This window comes from Fopius arisanus, unplaced genomic scaffold (assembly GCF_000806365.1).
Source record: "Fopius arisanus strain USDA-PBARC FA_bdor unplaced genomic scaffold, ASM80636v1 scaffold00122, whole genome shotgun sequence".
Taxonomy (NCBI): Eukaryota; Metazoa; Arthropoda; class Insecta; order Hymenoptera; family Braconidae; genus Fopius; species Fopius arisanus.
In genome coordinates, this window is record NW_011887861.1 from 290,821 (window position 1) to 309,848 (window position 19,028).

A 19,028-nucleotide genomic window follows, 5' to 3' on the forward strand; every position below is an offset into this window, starting at 1 on the left:
AACACGTGTTAAATCACTCGAATTTCAAAAATTTATATCTCAAGTTCAAAACGGTCAATTGCAAACGGAAAAGGCTCATTTTGTTGCTAATTTTTCAAACTATTCACCATAAAATTGTTAACGAAAACTGTCGAAAAAAAATTCTACGCGACAACAACCTTAAGCGAAATGTTGCCAAATGCCAGGAACGCACTGATTCAAACCATGTGATATGGCCGCTATACGAATCGGAAGTTCTTCAAGTACTTTCGATTTTTTTCAATTATTTGTTCGGAAACTGATGTTTCTCAATGTCCGAAAAAACTAAAAAGTCTGTACAAGAAAACGCTTCAAAACTACGATTTATTGGATTGAAGGTGGGAGCATCCAGCTTTTATAGTCACCATGCGTTAAATTTCAATTTTGAACAAATAAAACTCCAAAATATGTTCGCAAATTAAGGTTTTTTCCTGTATAAAGGAACGCTGGTGGTCTATTCTACAACTATAAAAAGAGTGCTTAAAATTTAAGCATCGACCCGTTAAAACAAAAATGAATCTCTGAGCGATTCAAGATTCTTACTGCGTGACGTGGCATGTCTTCATTAAAAGTCATAAAGAATCGTATAAAATCCGTGGAGAACACGAAAAAAATCTCCAGAACGATGAGATTAGTATCAGCAGCGAAGTATGTAAAAGCGGAACGTGACCTATCATGTGCCAGAACTCTTGGCACTAGTCCTCAGTACTTTTTTGAGGCTGCAGGTCTCAAAGTAGACCTTCAACCAAAATCCAGGTTGGTGACGGCCATAAACTGCAGATGCCAATTTCAAACAGCCATAGATATTAAGCATTGATTACTACTACCACTCCAGGTTAGTCCTAGCTGTAAGTGGAGACCGAGGGCTTTGCGGAGCTATTCATTCGGGTATTGCAAAGGCTGTTCACATGTCAGTCGAGACCTTGAAGCTGACTACAAGTGCTCCGATAAATTTAATTTGTATCGGAGAGAAGTCAAGAGTCATTTTAGCCCGTTTTTATGCCAAAAAAATGCTTTGGACTGCCTCGGAAATCGGAAAGAAACCGTCGACGTTCATTGATGCATGTCGAATAGCCCAGAGAATTTTTAAATCCTTGGAGGATCACACATTTTCACAAATACAAGTTTATTACAACAAGTTGGTTAAACTAAACGTTTTAATATTTAGGGATGGTGGAAATATCTTGAAGAAGGCGATGGTTTGACAAATAGAAGTCGACAAATCACGTACTAAAATTCGTACGCCGTAACATACCATTTTGCTTTCGGCAGCAGGAATACCTGTTACACACCTCCTACACCGTTTCCGCTAAGTCACATTTTTAAAAATTTTTCTGGTAATACTTAGCATGAGATCGACGGGGAAAAATATAACTTTTTTTCGTTTCGTCACTATTTAATGACTCACAAAGTTTCAAAGTGGTGCGATCTTTTTCCAGGGTTTTTCCTAACCTTTTAAAAAAAATCACAAAACTGGAGAAAAAAAGGTTGAAAATGATCGCAACGCATGAAATAATGTTAAAACAAAAAAACGTTATAAAAGATGATTGCAATAACCATTTACACATCCATTTGAAATGAAATAACTTCACAGAATTTTTGATAACACGATAACAGGTGATAACAGGAAACGTGAAAGTAAACATAAATATCCAAAAATTTTCCATCAATCCCCAAATAATATATTCGACGTTTTGCGGTAGGGTGCAAAGTCAAATTTGGAAATTTTGGCTTTGCAGCCGCCATCGCGAAAACTGTTGTTCTCATCCCGATAGGCCCTTTGGTAGAGCAATTCACTTTCCATCTACTAATTAGAACGAGAAAGATGTATTTGATTGATAGATTTGGTTTCAAGTATGAGAAAATGGTACATTGCCTATCAGGAGTGAAAAATAAAGGAGTCGTATCCACCAATGCAGACTACACCCGACCTAAACACGAAGGTTTTGGTCACGTGGTTATGAGTCCTATATTTTGCTTATCGTGGTCAGAAAGTTATTATTTCTGTCTAAAATGATAATACTATCCTACTGCTTCTTAATTAGATTTATCAACCCAAATGTCTCCATCGTCTCCACCATCGACCTTTTCGACCGTCTGTCAATTATATCAGCCCCAAAATTCGTTCTCTACGATGGTCTGGATGATAATACTGTGGACTGTTGGGTCGAGTTCACGTTTGCAACGATCATATACTTAGTCCTGAAAGAATCATCAGTGGCTGAGCACGCAGCACGCATGACTGCAATGGACAATGCTACTAAAAACGCTTCCGAGATGATAAAAAAATTGCAACTGAAATTCAATAGGACGAGACAGGCTGCTATTACTGCAGAACTTAATGAAATCATTTCTGGCGCTAGTGCGATCCGGTAATGGATAAATTCATTATAAAAAATATTATTGAGGAAACATTGAGTTCGGCATTTGAAAACCAACATAAACAATTCTTTTGATTTAGGATAATTATTTCATTGAGGAGGGTTGGATTCTTATTAGGTAATTGATGATAAATAATTGATAAACATTGTTTGAAACTAGTTATTTTTAGAATAACATTATAAGACACGTGTATTTCTTAAAGCTCTCTCATAATGACGTACAATTTGCGTTTTTTAATTGAGTCTTTAGCAAATTCATGGAATTACTATGCAATTTCTTTTTCTTTTTTTTTGGTTTGAGGATTTTTGCCGTATTAAAAAAAATATTTACAGTAATTAATGAACTTTAGGCACGAATAATCCTGCTGCTTACATAGATATTTGGCCGTAGATTTTTTTCTGATTTTGAATTCAAAATGTGCAATTACATACAATTTCGCAATATGTGGAAGTGGACGAGCTCGGATGAATTACGGTGTAAAGTAATTGATTTCGAAAATAGGTTCAACGGATTTTAAACATAAAACAATCCAGTGATTTTAGGAAATAACATTACATTGTCTCCTAGCTTTTTAAATGATCGCAACAAAAATGAGCAAGTTACACAAGTATGAGTTTCATTCATTACGAATATTTTATCAGTGAATATAAAATGCCCAGTCCCTGAAGAAAGTGTAAGCCTTTTTTTTAAACCTATTCTTAGTATTGTTATTTCGACCAATTAGTGATGTATTCAATGCCGTAAAGTAGTTCTTGAGTAAAACTAAACTAATTATTTTCGCTTTTTGAATTTCAATCAATTGTTCCACTTAATTAAGAAAAGATCCGTAAAGGGCGTGCATAGAAATGAGAATGCCATGTTCCACGCGAAAATCCCTTGCCAAAGCTAAGGATTTTTAATTCTTTGGAATTTGACATATTTCACACATCACATGATTTTCAAAAAATATTAGATTATTTTGAAATCCTTGTCAAATAGGAAATGTAGTACTTGCATTCTTCTAACATAAAAGACTGATATCCGTTTTCCTAGATCTAAATGCCAAAAGTAAGGCGCAGAATACGTGTACACTTGGGAAATCAATTGTAATTGTGATTTCAAGCCTTCTTGCGAAAGTAAAAGTGTGCCAAGTTACAAAAAAATCCCGTAAACTATGCGAAACGATGAAAGTTTTATGGGAGAGTCAATAAATTTGAAAGTCTTTATTACCACCCAAAATTGTAACAATCAACCGAAAGTCTTCTAGCAGTCACCTCTGAACTCATGAATAACTTACATACCGAATTAGTATGCACAATCAATGCAAAACCTTTCAATTTTACTCGTCGCGTTTCACTACTCCACAGCAATGTTCCAATTTATCAAAAACAGTCAGTCAGTTACGTTTTTTATTTGATATTTTTGTGTTCTCCATTCATACATACAATCTTTCTACGCTCAAAATAATCCAAGCGGAATGAAAAGACATCGATTGAAAAGACGATTCCTCCTAACAGGCAATCTAAATGTGTATTTTTCATGAAATAAAAAATTAGCTAATAAGAGAAATGAAAAAATTACTTTCAACATTTAATAGGAGTAAAGCGCATGAAATGAAAAAAATGCGAGAGCTGATTTCCCAAGACAGGAACAAGTCACCCCTAGAATCGGCCCTCTAATTCTTTTTTTCCATTTTGTCCTACAAATAAATGAAGAACACACTTTCATAAACATTTCAATCTAATGATTTGTGGTTTTTACGTGAAGATGTTTCGTTTAATCTTTGTATTTTTAAATAAACATTTTTTAACTTTCAATTTTGTTTCTCATTTTGCTTTTGAAATATATAAGTCAAGGTTCACTCGATATGCACGAATTAGACCATTTTGTTGACAACAAACAAGGTGATCGGAGGCGACCATTTTCACATATATTTTAATTATATAATTTCCTTAATCAATTAAAATTATTTAAAAGAATGATTTCACCACTCTGCGTCGCCGTTGGCTTTTTGGAACACATAATCCTTACCGCTCAAACTCATTATCCCATCTTTAAGATAGAATTTCCATTTATTCCTACTTCTTGTTATCTGAAAAGAAAATTAATATTTTCTTTTAATGAAACCGTATCACGATTTGGTAAATAATTTTGAAAACTCTTCGGTTAAACAGATATGTGGGGACATATTTGGTTGATAGACAATTGAAACAAAATTGTTCTTCGACACTTTTGTTCAATCTATAGTTTTACAACCTATTTCTCAATTATGAACCGTAGAAAAAGATAGTAGAAATTGTTCTGTCATCGGAAGAATTTACTTATTCTTAAAAAAAATATATATTAAAATTCTAGATTATTAGAAAATTGGTTTTTGTTAGTAATTTTCAGTTGCAGATTTTTTCAGTTTAATGGAAAATACATGGGAAAAACTCTCCTCAATTTTTTTATCTTTTGTACAAAATAGTTTAAAAATAAAATCGAGGATGTAACTTACGCATTCAGCAATAACAGCTGGTTTCTTAAATCCTCAATTGACATCCGTTGGACTTATTCTAACCGTGTCTTATAAAGTGAAGTTTCTTTTAAAGTACGATTTAAAAAGCCTGGAATAAACATAGGAAGACACCTGTCATCCAGACATGACATCAGCAGTCCCACGGTCAGATAGAAGTTCAGTTCTAGGTCTGTTGAGTTGCTTAACTGACTTGAAATCAGTTATACCAAGAAAATAACAATGGAAACTAACAGTGAGACTGCTTAACTCAGCCCGTAGAGACTTGGAGAGAGCATGGAAGAAATCATGAGGACTCTGGAGAGACAGAGTACGATCGGGAGTTGACCAGAGTATACCTCGGAGCTCCAAGGCCTTTTGCCATACAAGAAAGACGAAGTATCCAAGTCTCGACTTCTTTAGTAAGACGTATACGGACCCAATTATATACCATCGTCGCGTATTTAAATCCTTTCAGTTAATATACAATCATTTTACGAGTGATTAATTAAACAGATAATACTCCCAAATCCTATACGAATCTCCTCCGAGTGAACAAATGCCCCGTGAGCTCGACGCAGAGCTAATTAAGGAGGAACTGACGGAGACGGATACAAAGTCAGAAAATATCAATCAAACAGTAGCTAATAAACATTATTTGAGTTTTACCTCTGGGTAAAACTCCTCTAAACGTCAGTCCTGGAGACATTTTTTTAATATTTACAGTGTGTTGCGTGTAGTATTTTTTTACCACTTGTGATCAAAATAACATGGTCACTATTTTCTTCTACATATAAGTTGATAATAAATTCTCATCCGACTCGTAATTTTTACCCCCAGGAAAATTTTCTCTAAATCATTTTTTTATTTAAGGCCCGGATGGAGTATCTGTCGAACGCTACCTTTTGTTTAAATTCTATCTTGTTAGCTGAAGACCCGGTTGGTGTATCTAAATAACTCATATAGATAGTTTTTTTTTATCTGAAACTTTGGTGCAGTTCTGTATGGAGCAGAGCTGTATCACATAAATGCATGTAAGCTGAAAAAGAAGTAAAAAGAAAAATTATAGAGTCCGTGCTTTTTTATTGAAATGGGAGGATGTATAACATTTTCTTCTCTGAACAATGTTTAATTATTTTTTAGATTTTTTCAACCATAATTTCGTTACCTGATAATTGGCAGATGTCTCCGAATTAGATAGCGAAAAATCGAGGTGTGGATCAGCTGTCAATTTAGCGGACGATATGAGGGGGGATAGAAGTGGGGTGAACGCATACCGAAATAATTTTTTTTAAAACATCTGAAAATCAAAATTAAATTGCAACGTTCATCCTACTTCTTGTAGCCCCCTTATCTCGCCCGATAAATCGACAGCTGATCGCCACCTCAATTTTTCTATACCTAATTCGGAGACATTTGTCAACGATCAGGTAGGGAAATTATAAATAAAAAATCTGAAAAATATTTAATAATTTTTCAGAGAACGAATTTGTAAAATAATGCCCCACCAACCGTATAGGAAGATATTTTCTTTTGTTGCCCCCCGTCTCTCCGCTGCTCCATCAAATCAGATATTTCCAACTTGTGCTTTTGCACAATTATCCTCAGATTTTAATAAAAAAGCGCGCACTATATATTTTTGGTTTTTTTTTCTTACTTTTTTTCCAGCCTATATGCATTTATGTGATACAGCTCTACTTCATGCAGGAGTGCGCTAAAGTTGCAAATAAAAAAAAAACAAGAAAAAAAACTATTTATACGAGATAATCAGATACTCCATCCGGGCCTGAAACTAAAGTTATTCTACTAAGAAATTGAGTATACCGGAATAGTTTGACCATTTCATCATTTTATATTTTGTTGATTTTGTAAACGGCAAACAGGAAGGCAAAAAAGAAGAAGAATTTCAGTTGTAAAATATCACTTAAAAATCGGTTAAAAGTGCAATCAAAAATTATATTTATAATGTTAAAGACCTAAAAAGCATTCAGAATAACCTTTTTAGAAAATAATCCTTTTTTTTTTGTTAAGAACTCTCTACTGACCTTATCAAACTGACACACCACTACGTTGTCTGTGTCAAATAGGTCTGTCGGATCGTCGTCTGTGACGTCGTCCTCTGAATTCAGAGGCTCCTAAAAATATTGAAGGAGAAAACAAATTGATTGATTATTGAAGGCAGAAGCTACATCGACTAAATAAGTCTGTAGAAAATGAGGGCAATTGACTTACCTCTTCACGCGCACCGGCGTCATCATCTTCCTCTGCATCCTTGTCGTCATCTAGATCGTCATCGTCATCATTATCCTCTTCCTCATCTTCATCGTCGTCATCAGAAGTATCTACATGAGGTCCATCCAGCTGAGCAATATTTCCCTGATTCTTAAATGTCAATAATTAATTTCATATTTGAGTACTACTACATAGTGATCATGGGAGTTCATATCATCTTTCAAATCTTCAAAAGGAAAATAATGAATTCCTACCTACGTGCGAAAATGTACACTAAGCCCTAAGCTTAGGGGTAGAGTTCCTTTATTTTTAATTCAATTAAAAATTATGATTATTATTTAATTTCTTTGCAATGAGGTGGGCTAAAAAGCCTTTACCCACGTACGTATACAGATATCTCTCGAACCGGAGGTGAGGTTAGTGAGTACCAACTACCTCCAAAATTCTATGGTTACCAAGTGAGTCGAAGGCACGGATCATGATTAAATTTATCAGAAAAAAAAATACGCTAGTTTATGTTACGAGGCTCGATCAACCTACTTGGAACTGTCCTAGGTTGGTAAATGGCGCTTAGCAAACCTGTAAAGATTCGATGTGAGGGTGATCCGCCTGTTGCACATGCAATTTATGCACAGCGGAGTTTATAGAGAAGAGCTGTCACTTATTTTCCAGTAACAATATACTAAGAGCATCAAAATGCTTCACAATTTGTAAAATTCGGAATGTAGCTGTTCTTCCAGGATGTAACTTCACATTTCAATACGTGCGGTTTCACAGAAGCTTGAGAGCATGGCATGTTAACGAACTGTTTGGCGAATGGCAATTTTTATTTAGTGTGAGGTTTTCTGGTTGAGCCGAAAACGAGTAAGCTGTTCAAAAAATGAATCGATTTTGCCGATACATCATTTTTATTGATTTTCGTGATTTTTTTTTTTGCAATTTACATTACCCTACTATAACCTAGAATGAATGTTCACAATACTTAATCTATCTTCACGATGTGTGATCGAAAACCTGTTTGCAGGTCCGGCAATTTTGATGTATAACTTTGAGGGTGCGGATTTTAGCCGACCAAACTAACATTTTGTGAGTTCATTAATAATAAATAAAGACTGGGCAATGTTGACGAGTTGACCTAATAGCCGATAGAAACACGCCTTTCAACATATTCATATCACATCAAACATATATTTGGAAATATATGTTCATCTATGATAATTAATATTTAACGAACGCAAATAAAGCATAATTAAAAATTGACACGCACCTGATTCTGCACAGGCAGCTGCATAGTAGCTGTGCCTTGAATAACTTGAAGTGGCTGATTAATCTCCATAGGGGTGAGAGATGCCTGTCCTTGGAGAGTTTTATCAACGTGTTGCTGTAGCAATCGCGACGCAACATCCATTGGAAAGCCCATTGCCGCAGTAATAACAGGCCCAGTCAAAATCGTTTGCAACTGATTTCCTTGAATAGCCGAAGCAGGTACCTGGATCGTCAGGACCTTAGGCCTGCCATCCCCAGTTGCCGAATTGCCAGGTAGGGTTATTTGAATTGGAACTGGACGATCAAACAACGCAGCTGGTGCTGATAGTACCTGCTGGGCTGCTGGAGCCTGCTGCTGAGTTTGTTGGACATTTTGATGTTGAGGTAAAGCTGCACGGATTGCTTGTGGCCCGGGAGCGGATACTTGCTGATGCTGTTGGGATTGTGCTTGACTCGCCGCTGCAGCTGCTGATGACGTTTGCTGTTGTGCGAAGTGATTGCCAATATTGGCAGCTGGACAATTAAATGTAATGATTAAGTATTGAATAGATCTACTGCCATCGACATGTATGTTCCCCCTTTTTCATTGATTATAGGGAGAAAATTAAATAAATTTTAATAGATTTTAAGCTAACAAGATCGAATTTAAACAAAATATCACATTTGATGGATAGTCCATGCGGGCCTTAACGAAGTTTCTCAATGGTGGCATGACGACGTCATGGCATGATGATGCTTTTAATCACAGTAACTTAAGGTTTGACTGATAATATGAATTAATAATTGCAGATGAGGATAATCTTGTTAGTTATAGAACGGAATAAAATGTTACTGGAGAGTTTGAAGATAGATGAATAAATGCTACTCTAAACAGGAGTGACGATTGGCATCGAGAATAGTAAATGAGTTATTTCCGGACCTAACCGTGGAAAACCGATCATCCCTCCCCACATGCAAGATTGGCATCTGAGCTGAAGGCGAGGGTGGCAAGCATGTGGGGAAGAGTGATGTTTTCCACGGCGTGGTGGCTTTAACAAAATTCCAAACACAGAGCCTGCGAAAGGCGATTTTTTCCATTCGATTCCGTTACTGAAGATGGAAAGCGTAAAAAGACTTATGTGAGATGTTTGAATATCATTGGACAGTCATATCGGGAGGAAATTCTGTATTTTATTAAAATCCAAGGAATTGTCAATTCCGAATGATACGAGAAGGAAAATATTATATAAAAATTAATGCAATGGGAGAGATTATGAATCAAAATAAAAAATAGTTGAAAAGCTCAAATACTACTGAATGGGATGAAAAAATTCATGAAGTCGGTGGAGGCAATTGAACTATTTGTGGAACCTTATATACTTATCCAAGTACTTATGATTCATAGAATAAACCACCTCACAAGGAATTATTATAAAAGTTACTTCCTCACGAAAGAATCAGTGAAATTCTCATGATGATCATTATAAATACCAATGGTAGACGTACTATATATTGTTAATGAGACGCACAAAAAAAAATCTATCCAGTGTTGTGAAATAGTGTCATATATATCGTAGTAAATTACTAGGCATAAATTTTTTTAAAGGTAGACAGTATATTCAAACACCTTTACTAGCAGTAGTATTCTTAGATGTAGGCATCTGAGGTGGTTGTGGTTCTGGAGGCTCTGCATTTACTTCCACAGCTTTAGTTTGCATTAGCTTCTGCTCCCATACTTGTTTGAGCTCTAAAAGAACCTGTTCATCAACTCCTTCGTCTAAAAATGAATCTCTGACTCCCGCAATGACATCCTCTATCACAGTATTATAGAGTTTCAACTGAAAAAAAACAGATTAAATCTTCAAAAGACTCATTCGCAGATCGCCCGATAAAAAAGTCTTTTGTCATCGTCTCGACATTTTACTAAAGAAAAGTCAACCGTTAACTGCTTATGAAATAATCCAAATCATGCAAATTATACTATAACACTGTTGGCCAAATATGCATTGTCTTGCTCTAGGCAATTAACTTTAGCCTATCTTCAACCAGATTCCTTCTTATGCCTACGTCGCGTCCAAACCAACATGACCAATAAATTAAATCCTGCTATACAAATTAATAATTCTTTACTAGCATTCTGATCATCGTAATGAGGATAAGCCGTACTCTAAAAAAAATAGTGGGACAAGTAATTACCAGAAAAAAACAATAATTTAAAAGGTAAATGAAGAACAATGATTCACGTAACATAAGATAATCATCCGGTCAAACTCATACATGATTAAGAATGTTGGTCTAGATATTGTTAATGTGCGAAGTGAGGTTGTTTCTCTATTAACCATATTCGCAGAGAGATAACACTGCTTTTTTTCCTTCGAGTTTTTGTATTAAAAAGTAACTATGATTCGGTATCATTGATGAGTGTCATATTTTTCTTTCAATACGTTGAAATATCGTTGATTAAGGTTCGATGAGGGAGGGCAGAAGACCTGCATAAAATCCATTAATAATTCATTGTCAGTGTACTCACCACACTTGTTTGGCTAAGGGCCATTGTCGGATAATTCGTATTGTCAATCACTCGTGACAAGAACAATACCAATTAATCACGTACAATCGGTGTTGGACCCACGTAAGCCGAACTACTGCTGCGTCGTTCCAGCTCTCTTATACTTTCTCAAAGCCCCAGTCCATTGCTGGCACACGACCCACACGACATATGAAATTGGGTTAAAACGTGGTTTTCATGAAAAATAAATGTACATTTGGTCTTTGGTGGCGCCATCTAAACTGTAGTGGGCAGCACTTATAAATTCTGCTTGATAATGTCGCGTGAATCCACCACCGTATACTTGGCGAACAAATTATATATTTTTAAAAACAAACAATCGAATGATTAGGAAATCATTTGGACAAATTTAGTTTATTAGTTATTAATAAAAAACTGTTCGACCGTATAGATGGTGAACATTGATTCAAATTTAATAAAAACCACCTCAATTGATTTCTAATGTTTCTAGATTATTTCCCATCGATTGAGATGGGAACCGATTGATTGTCGGTCTAAAAATTAGTTTCCAAATAATAATAGAGTTTTTACTATATTTTCCATATTACTTTCCATCGATTGAGATGGTTTTTTGAAATTTGAGTCAATGTTCACCAACTATGGTTAAAATAGGTCGACGAGTTTTTTATTAATAACTAATAAAGTGTCTGTTTCCAAATTATGAAAATGATTTTCTAAATTTTTCCAAAGCATTTCCTAATTATTCGATTCCTTGTTTCTTCAAAATATGTAATTTGTTCGCCAAGTATACGGTGGTGACGAAACCAGCGAAACTATAGCACGAATCTTAACCCCATCTTATCGTTATTTCAATTTTCTATTGCCAGCTGTCAGGATAAGACGTGCACCAGTCATCGGAAAATACAACGATAATCTACTAAATAATTGATCAATCGAAGAAGATCATTCAAGTAGATTATTTAGATTCACTGAAGGCATTGGTAACGCCTTGGCATTGTATTTTTGGTGGTCCTATTAATCATATCACAGAGAAGATATCTACAGTTTATTGGATCGCTTGTGGTACGAAAATACGTATAAAGGATGACAATGGGAGATGAAACTCCAGTTACTTCACTTGCCCTCCCTGTGATACTACGACCAATACTTTCGAAGGTGAATAGAATCCCTCAATGAATGATGGATGAGTTGTTTAATTCATTAAACTCACTGAATGTTTTCATCATTTCCCATTTCTTTCAGTTGGAAGGCCAGAATGTTGTAGCTGCACAAACACTCAAGTCAGCTCTATCTAAGGCTGAAAACACTCATCCAGGACTTACTTATGACTTGATCCTGGGAATTGTGAGAAGAGCTGACTTGAGTCTTGATATGAATGCTAGTATTTTACGTCTTCAGGGTGCTGCATCAGACTGTGAAGGTATCTATAAGTGCATATTATTCACCTATAAAGGGAAGTGTGTTAGGTATTTCCCGATGAAATTATAAAATAGATCCAGTTGAGGAATAATGGTCGTTCAATATCGTAAAAACAAATTCCATTCAGGTTATAAATAACTAATTGGGGAACTCTGATTCCAATCGCGGGTGGATGCTATACGATTTTTTCTTTCGAATTTTCAATTCCCTGAATTTTTACGATGTGAGTTTATGTTCGGTTAAGGCGGGGATCGACCATCTGTCGAATGCAATTTTTTGTTTAAATTTTATCTTGTTAGCATGAAATATATTAAAACTTGTAATCAAATTTGTGTTGCGGGAAGCACTCGGATAGTTATAAAAAGATAATGGGAAAGAAGAAGAAAAATGATTGAAGGGCTCTCAATCACGATGTTGATGAACAAGGATCTACCAAGCTTACAAAAAAATAATAAAAAATACGCAGCTTACCATAGCTGTCACTCAATCCAGTGGAGAAATAACATTGAAACAGAAGATTACGTTCGATAGATCCATGCGAAGAGTTAATGCGACCCTAATATCATGTGCTGAAATTTATTCGAGCGCTCTTATCAAATGATGCATTTTTGAAACTGATGTTCTAGTTGCTGAATATCGTTCAGGAAGATCGGAAGATGCGTTCCAGGAGCTAAATCGTAAATCGACTGCACTGAAGCGGATATTGAGCAGGATTCCAGATGAAATAACCGATCGTAAAACTTTTTTAGAGACTATAAAGTGGGTAAACTTAGGAATATGCTTAACCATAGTGTTATCTTCTCTAATGATTACTTGATTATTCCAGGGAGATCGCAAGTGCTATCAAAAAACTGTTGGACGCAGTGAACGAAGTAACGACATTTATACCAGGTATTGCAGGAAAACAGGCGCTGGATCAAAGAAAACGAGAGTTTGTCAAGTACAGTAAACGATTTAGTAATACGCTGAAGGAGTATTTCAAAGAAGGACAGTAAGTGTTGATGTCGTAGTTTATCATTAAAATTACAATTTATTACTTGCTGAAGTATTAATAATATTAATATAATATTATAAATCATTCAAGAAATTTCGTTTGTTAGTTTTGAAGATTTTTTCATATTTAGTGCTAACTCTGTATGTATAAATAATTTTATTCCCCTAAGGAACAAGATATCGTGTGCCACGCGGAATTAGAGTACTTTCTGATTCATGTGATTATAACCCAAGGCGGAGGCGAGATAAGCCGACAACTCACATTTCGTCAGAAAATACTTTACTCCCTAGACACACAATGTACTATGAAAAATTATTGGTAAATTAAGAATTACTCGATTATTAACCAATACAGGCATATTTAATTATTTATAGAGCGAAAGCAGTCTTCATCAGTGCTCTCTTCCTCATTCGACAAACCAACATGATCATGATTACCGTCAAGAATAAATGCGAGTAAAGTAATATTTTTTTTTTATAATCATCAATTCAATAAATGCCCGAATGAAATACGTTAATTGAACTTTACGTGGAAATCTTGATAAGTAGTTCTTTTTCTCGAAGCGCAGCAGATAAGAGCACGGTATTTGAGGCTGTTAAATAACTTTATTTTTAATATTTCCTCCTAGCCTGGATATTTCACAACAGCAAAATATTAATTATTTTGATTACTTATTGATAAATATGTGGCACTAGCTCTTCATTTATTCTGCTCCAAAATACGACATTCCGAACTATCAAAATTCAAATAAAAGGAACTTGTGTTGCGAATTTTTTTAGATATTCATTTCAAGCTTGCCTGAATAGAACATATTCGTCAAATTTTGTAGAAACATTTTGAACCTGTTCCATTTGACTTGTGTATTTTTATACAATGTAACTATCCCTAACTACTGGATAAAGTTAGAGAATTTGTATTATGGAATATTTTCATATTTGAGAAAGAACGGGATTGTCGAGGATGTAGGAGGAAGTAAGCAAAAAATTAAATTATTTCGTTCTACTACTCTACTACTGAGTCATTAAAGTTCTTGTCCTGAGAAAAGATAACAAACTGTTTGTCTTGTGGAAAATTATTTCATCTAACTTTTGCCTTAACTATTCAGGGCAAGTTAAAATATTTCTTTTGTACTTTACATTATCATGTCATCATGTTACTACCTTACTCTACTCATTGTTGAAACTTATGTATATTATATCTGCATCATAATAAAAAAGAAGTAATGTTGGTTAAAGTTCTGAGGGACGTCCGTATTTTCACACAAAAACATTTATATATAGTAAATTGTAATATTTTTTATTATAACAATCATTAGTATGACGCTCTCTACTACGTTAAGCTCGTTTACTGTCAGTTAATACTCTGACGATACTTCCAATTCCATTAATATTGTATACTTTTTCGTGCCAGGTAAGTAAATGGGAACTGCTGTCTTTTGAGGGTATTTCAAATCCACGATAGATGTATTTCATCAAAACATCCATTAAGTCTCTATCCAGTTGCGCCAAGATGTCGTCCATTTGATTGGATTTTATGCTCAGTAGGATTTTTTGTGTCACATTTCTTGCCTGATCCTATTCACAAATAGTAAATAGATGAAGAATAAGGTAACATATAGAGTAATACTATAATAGTGTATTTAAAAATTTTCTCGAAGTTTCCATGTCGTAGCTCAATGGGAAAGCGTGCCAGTGAAACTGTTTTTTTTCATTTAAATAACACGGGTTTTCGATCAATTTTGTGCGTTATTTTTTTGCGTGCTTCATGGAGGCGATAAAAATATGAACTCTGGGGGATGTGCATCGGGAATACAGTTACTTGGTGTAGAATTTTTACCTATGTCAATTGACACCAACCATCGAATACTCAATGTTTTTCCAATAATTGATAATTTGGGGACACAGTAATGAAGGATACGCGAGAAAGTTTCAAATAAATAATGCTTGAAAAATTTAGTCTGCTACTAAATTTGTGTATTTTTCACAGAGAAACATTGTTTAATTAAAACTTTTTCACGTGTCTTCGAATATTGAGTTCCAAAATGATCAATTATTTGGAAAAGATGAATTATTCAATGGTTGATATCAATTGACGTAAGTATGAAAAATTCTATACAAAGTAACCCTATTTCCGATGCACTCCCTCCATAGTCTATATTTTTTTCGCCTTCATGAAACCCGCATAAAAATAACGCACAAAATTGACTGAAAACCCGTGTAATTTAAAGAGGAAAAAATTGATCCACCGGCAGATGGAGATCGTGCGTATCCGATACAATATGCGAGAAATTTGTGATTGATTTTTGAAAAGACCTGAAAAAAAGTAGCCGCCATTACGATTCTAAAATATTGTCAACGTTGCTCTGACGGCTGAGCAGTGTCGGCAAGGTAGATGACGATGAAACAGTGATGGCGGAGCACCTTGCTAAATGCGTTGTCGTATGATCAAAAAGTGTTAACACAGTAGTCTGTCATACGTCAATGCTTATAAACATTTTCCATATTTCTTCATGATTTGAACCGAAAAGTATGCCATAATGCTTGTAAATTAATACAAAACATTATTTCTATCGTAGATGATTTATTTGAATTTTTTAAATTGAAATTTCCTACACGGTTGCTCAGTTGAGCAATTAAACATTTAAACATCCTTAATTGATCAAAGCCTTAATGTTCATCCAAAAAAATTACGCTTTTCCTACGCCTTTAAGTCAATAGCAACTTACGAATCCATTCTAGACAGGCGGAATAAGCACACGTCTCTATATATACTGTTTGAAGAAATAAAAAAATTATATTTTTGATAATTATTCAACAGTTCATGAACATTAACTCTCAAAATTAATCTCATATATAAAAAGCTTTCATGCGGTAACAAGGGCTCTTTCACATTAAATCCGAATCCTGCAAACGTTCTTTCCTTTAGTTCCATTTCAGTTTATTGTTCTAAATTTCGTTTCAAATCTACCTTAACACAAATTACGGCTCGAGTGAATTGATAAAAATTTTAAAGAGAAGCAAATAATTTTCAGAATTGTTTACCTTCACTTGCTGGTTTTTACAGTCGAGTGGAGCCGATTTGAGAGCATAAATCAAAGCTTCGGCATTCTTTCCTGTGTAAATTGATAAAGGCAATACTTTTGGACAAGGGAAAGTCGATAGACTCTACATGCAGTAACACCAATAAATATTTATGGCAGATCAAAATTAATTGCTAAAAAAGGATATTGGCTGAGTAGTGACAAAATTTCGTTCTCATCGGGTCCGGTAGGTCCTGTGGCCCCCCCATCTGCCTCTTCCTCTCTAAAATTATTTTCGCTGAACTCGTCCACATCAATTTTACGAAAGCCTGTGCCCATATCCTTCTTATCATCAATTCTCGACATTTTAAGTATGCACTTTTATGATTGTAACAATGACGTTTCACCAGCTCTCTCTGAGTCAATAATTACTAATTTACACAAAAGTACACGCCTAGGAATTACTAAGCGTAAGTTCGTGTGTATATATGTTGGATCTCACACAATCTCTAATTCTTGAGTGAAACCAAAGAGGATTGATTAAAGTAGAGGGTCAGTTCCGGGGGTTTGGGTGACCCCAACGGCATCGTAGTACTGCACCCCAAGAGAGGGAGGACGCCACACGCAATTCTGGGGTGTCTAGCCGTCAACCGACACTGCCGTATACTTGGCGCACTAATCAATGGGAATCATTAATTAAGTTATGAAATAATTTGGAAATAATTTGGGGAAATTTAAAGAAATTTGGAAAATGAAAAATTGTTTTGAAGAATAGAAAATTGAAAATTGACAGGAAGAAAAAAAACGATTTCTGGGGAAACGGAAAAGGTTTAAGTATTTGAAAATTCGACAATCAAATAATGCACTTATTCATATTGATTTCCACTCAATTTTTTCCTATTTCTTTGAACTTCAAACTTCTTTGTCAGTAATTTACATGCTGTGTTATTATCATAAAAAGATCATTGTGGTCCATTTATATTTCACCGATGCAAGAAAAAACCTTTTCAAATTTCAAATTTCGTATATTATTATATTATATCATATTACTTTTTAATTTTATTTCGAAAATTAAATTTTCCAAATAATCGAACAAGTTAATGATTAACGAATGAAACGAAAAATTTATGTTTCATTCAGTTTCCTATTGTTTTCTCTCAACCCTTACTGTTTTTGTTTCATTTGACAAATCACATTATTTTGGATTTTTGGCCAGAAAAAACAGAGAAATGGAAGAATCATTTCCACTCTAATTGACTAGTATTCTCTTTAAGAAATTACGTCGTCTGTATTTTATTTAAATGAAATTTCGCCCTACATTTCATTTCTCTACAATGTTTTTACCAGGAAAAATGATAAAAATTGGAAATAGATCACAAACCAATTTATCGCTATTTCGACAACTTAGTAATCGAAGTGTGCTTTCCGATTCATATTCGGTTGCTGCTGGATTTATCCCCTATAAAATTAGTTTACAAGTTTTCTATGAATAATATTCAACTTTTTTTAAACGAGTGTCGATAATGAAGGAAGGAACGGGTGTGAACGCGCGCGTGCGCAGGGCTGGAAATTGATGTAATGATCTAATTTCTTAATTATCAACTCTTTATCAATTCCCCAAATTATTCTACGTAATTCCTAATTTAGAAAAATAAAAAATAAGAAATTTTCGCTAACTAGACGCTTTAATTTAAAAAAATGAATAATTAATTAACGAGAGCTCCCCACATTATGAAACTTACTCCCTACATTTTACCCAATTATTTCTTAATTATTTCATAGAATAATTAATGATTTCCATTAATTAGTGCGCCAGATGACGAAGGATGGAATGGGTATGCATGCGGGCATGCGCAGGGCTAAAAATTGATTTCATTTTTTAATTTATTAATTATCAGCTCTTTATCAATTCCCCAAATTGTGAAATGCACAGAAATCGATTTCCCAAATGATTCTATGTAATTCACAATTTAGAAAAAAAAAAATAAGAAATTTTCGCTAACTAGACGCTTTAATTTAAAAAAATGAATAATTAATTAACGAGATCTCAAATTATGAAACCTACACTCTACATTTCCTCAAATTATTTCCAAATTATTTGAAAAAATAATTAATGATTCCCATTAATTAGTGCACTAAATATACGGCGGTTCAACCGACTCGGTAACTGCCTTAGTAACGGTGACTGGTAGTTGGCACCACATAATTGAAAATTCATTAGTTTTTTTATTTAGATCAATAGTAGGACCTTTGTACATCATTGTAATACAATTAAAAAATTTTGTAGACCCTTCATTATTTTTTAATTAATTAAACAAAATAATGATCGGAAGTTAGAACCCCACCCCACTAATTTTTATTTGTAGACCGAAATAATATTAACCAATGGGGAGCGAATCGTTTGTAGATAATAAATACCTTGGTTTCATTCTTTTATACGTAATTATTCATTAGATTTTAATTAATTTAAAAAAAGGTCTAGAGTGTTTGCATCGACGCATGCGCAGACACTGGTACTCACACCTAGTGGTGTTTTCGATCAGCAGAGAGGAATTGTGAGGACCATTTGTATGACATTGTAATAGTGATTAAAATGTTTGTAGGCCTTTCTTTGATTTTTTACTAATTAATGAAAATAATATGCAAAAGTTACCATCGGACTTTCCTAATTTTCATTTGTAGAACCAAATTGACCTTGCCAATCGTTAGCAAATCG

At 34.5% G+C, this 19,028-nt stretch overlaps 4 protein-coding genes across 7 annotated transcripts; 2 read left to right on the forward strand and 2 right to left on the reverse strand.

Annotated features, from left to right (window-relative positions):
* The first annotated feature begins 539 nt into the window (after window positions 1-539).
* LOC105271743 (ATP synthase subunit gamma, mitochondrial-like) lies at window positions 540-3,542 on the forward strand. 3 transcript variants are annotated; one of them, XM_011313466.1, is made up of 3 exons: window positions 540-774; window positions 854-1,156; window positions 2,064-3,542. In XM_011313466.1, the coding sequence occupies exons 1-3, from the start codon at window positions 575-577 to the stop codon at window positions 2,392-2,394; spliced, it is 834 nt and encodes a 277-aa protein (XP_011311768.1). In that variant the 5' UTR covers window positions 540-574; the 3' UTR covers window positions 2,395-3,542. The 3 variants fall into 3 exon arrangements, 2 of the variants coding, with proteins under 2 accessions (XP_011311768.1, XP_011311769.1); XR_892681.1 differs by lacking the exon at window positions 854-1,156 and having other exon boundaries at window positions 540-853; XM_011313467.1 differs by lacking the exon at window positions 854-1,156.
* A 329-nt stretch (window positions 3,543-3,871) lies between these two features.
* On the reverse strand, window positions 3,872-11,082 carry TfIIA-L (transcription factor IIA L). The gene is made up of 6 exons (XM_011313468.1): window positions 10,881-11,082; window positions 9,978-10,188; window positions 8,373-8,884; window positions 7,106-7,255; window positions 6,919-7,008; window positions 3,872-4,471 (listed from the first exon to the last, which is right to left on the reverse strand). Exons 1-6 carry the CDS (start codon window positions 10,902-10,904, stop codon window positions 4,364-4,366), a joined length of 1,095 nt encoding a protein of 364 aa, XP_011311770.1. The 5' UTR covers window positions 10,905-11,082; the 3' UTR covers window positions 3,872-4,363.
* Window positions 11,083-11,505: 423 nt separating this feature from the next.
* On the forward strand, window positions 11,506-14,527 carry Ccm3 (programmed cell death protein 10 Ccm3). Of its 2 annotated transcripts, none has more exons than XM_011313471.1 (5): window positions 11,506-12,035; window positions 12,123-12,300; window positions 12,926-13,058; window positions 13,126-13,290; window positions 13,648-13,729. In XM_011313471.1, the coding sequence occupies exons 1-5, from the start codon at window positions 11,964-11,966 to the stop codon at window positions 13,655-13,657; spliced, it is 558 nt and encodes a 185-aa protein (XP_011311773.1). In that variant the 5' UTR covers window positions 11,506-11,963; the 3' UTR covers window positions 13,658-13,729. The 2 variants fall into 2 exon arrangements, with proteins under 2 accessions (XP_011311773.1, XP_011311772.1); XM_011313470.1 differs by having other exon boundaries at window positions 11,559-12,035; window positions 13,668-14,527.
* Arpc5 (Actin-related protein 2/3 complex, subunit 5) lies at window positions 14,157-16,838 on the reverse strand. Its single transcript, XM_011313469.1, has 3 exons — window positions 16,521-16,838; window positions 16,335-16,407; window positions 14,157-14,867 (listed from the first exon to the last, which is right to left on the reverse strand). Exons 1-3 carry the CDS (start codon window positions 16,676-16,678, stop codon window positions 14,628-14,630), a joined length of 471 nt encoding a protein of 156 aa, XP_011311771.1. The 5' UTR covers window positions 16,679-16,838; the 3' UTR covers window positions 14,157-14,627.
* Window positions 16,839-19,028: the final 2,190 nt, after the last annotated feature.

Bases quoted from the DNA above. Each gene is read 5' to 3' on its own strand.
- LOC105271743 (XM_011313466.1), top strand. From the start codon at position 575: ATGTCTTCATTAAAAGTCATAAAGAATCGTATAAAATCCGTGGAGAAC. The intron at 775-853 runs GTTGGTGACGGC...CTACCACTCCAG, and splicing joins GACCTTCAACCAAAATCCAG to GTTAGTCCTAGCTGTAAGTG. The intron at 1,157-2,063 runs GTTGGTTAAACT...CTTCTTAATTAG, and splicing joins ATACAAGTTTATTACAACAA to ATTTATCAACCCAAATGTCT.
- TfIIA-L (XM_011313468.1), bottom strand. From the start codon at position 10,904: ATGGCCCTTAGCCAAACAAGTGTG. The intron at 10,189-10,880 runs GTGAGTACACTG...GTTTTTTTTCAG, and splicing joins CCCTTAGCCAAACAAGTGTG to TTGAAACTCTATAATACTGT. The intron at 4,472-6,918 runs GTCAGTAGAGAG...TTTTCTTTTCAG, and splicing joins TGGTGTGTCAGTTTGATAAG to ATAACAAGAAGTAGGAATAA.
- Ccm3 (XM_011313470.1), top strand. From the start codon at position 11,964: ATGACAATGGGAGATGAAACTCCAGTTACTTCACTTGCCCTCCCTGTG. The intron at 12,036-12,122 runs GTGAATAGAATC...CATTTCTTTCAG, and splicing joins TACGACCAATACTTTCGAAG to TTGGAAGGCCAGAATGTTGT. The intron at 13,059-13,125 runs GTGGGTAAACTT...TGATTATTCCAG, and splicing joins ACTTTTTTAGAGACTATAAA to GGAGATCGCAAGTGCTATCA.
- Arpc5 (XM_011313469.1), bottom strand. From the start codon at position 16,678: ATGTCGAGAATTGATGATAAGAAGGATATGGGCACAGGCTTTCGTAAA. The intron at 16,408-16,520 runs ATATCCTTTTTT...ATCAATTTACAC, and splicing joins ATTTTGTCACTACTCAGCCA to AGGAAAGAATGCCGAAGCTT. The intron at 14,868-16,334 runs GTAAACAATTCT...ATTTGTGAATAG, and splicing joins GTAAAAACCAGCAAGTGAAG to GATCAGGCAAGAAATGTGAC.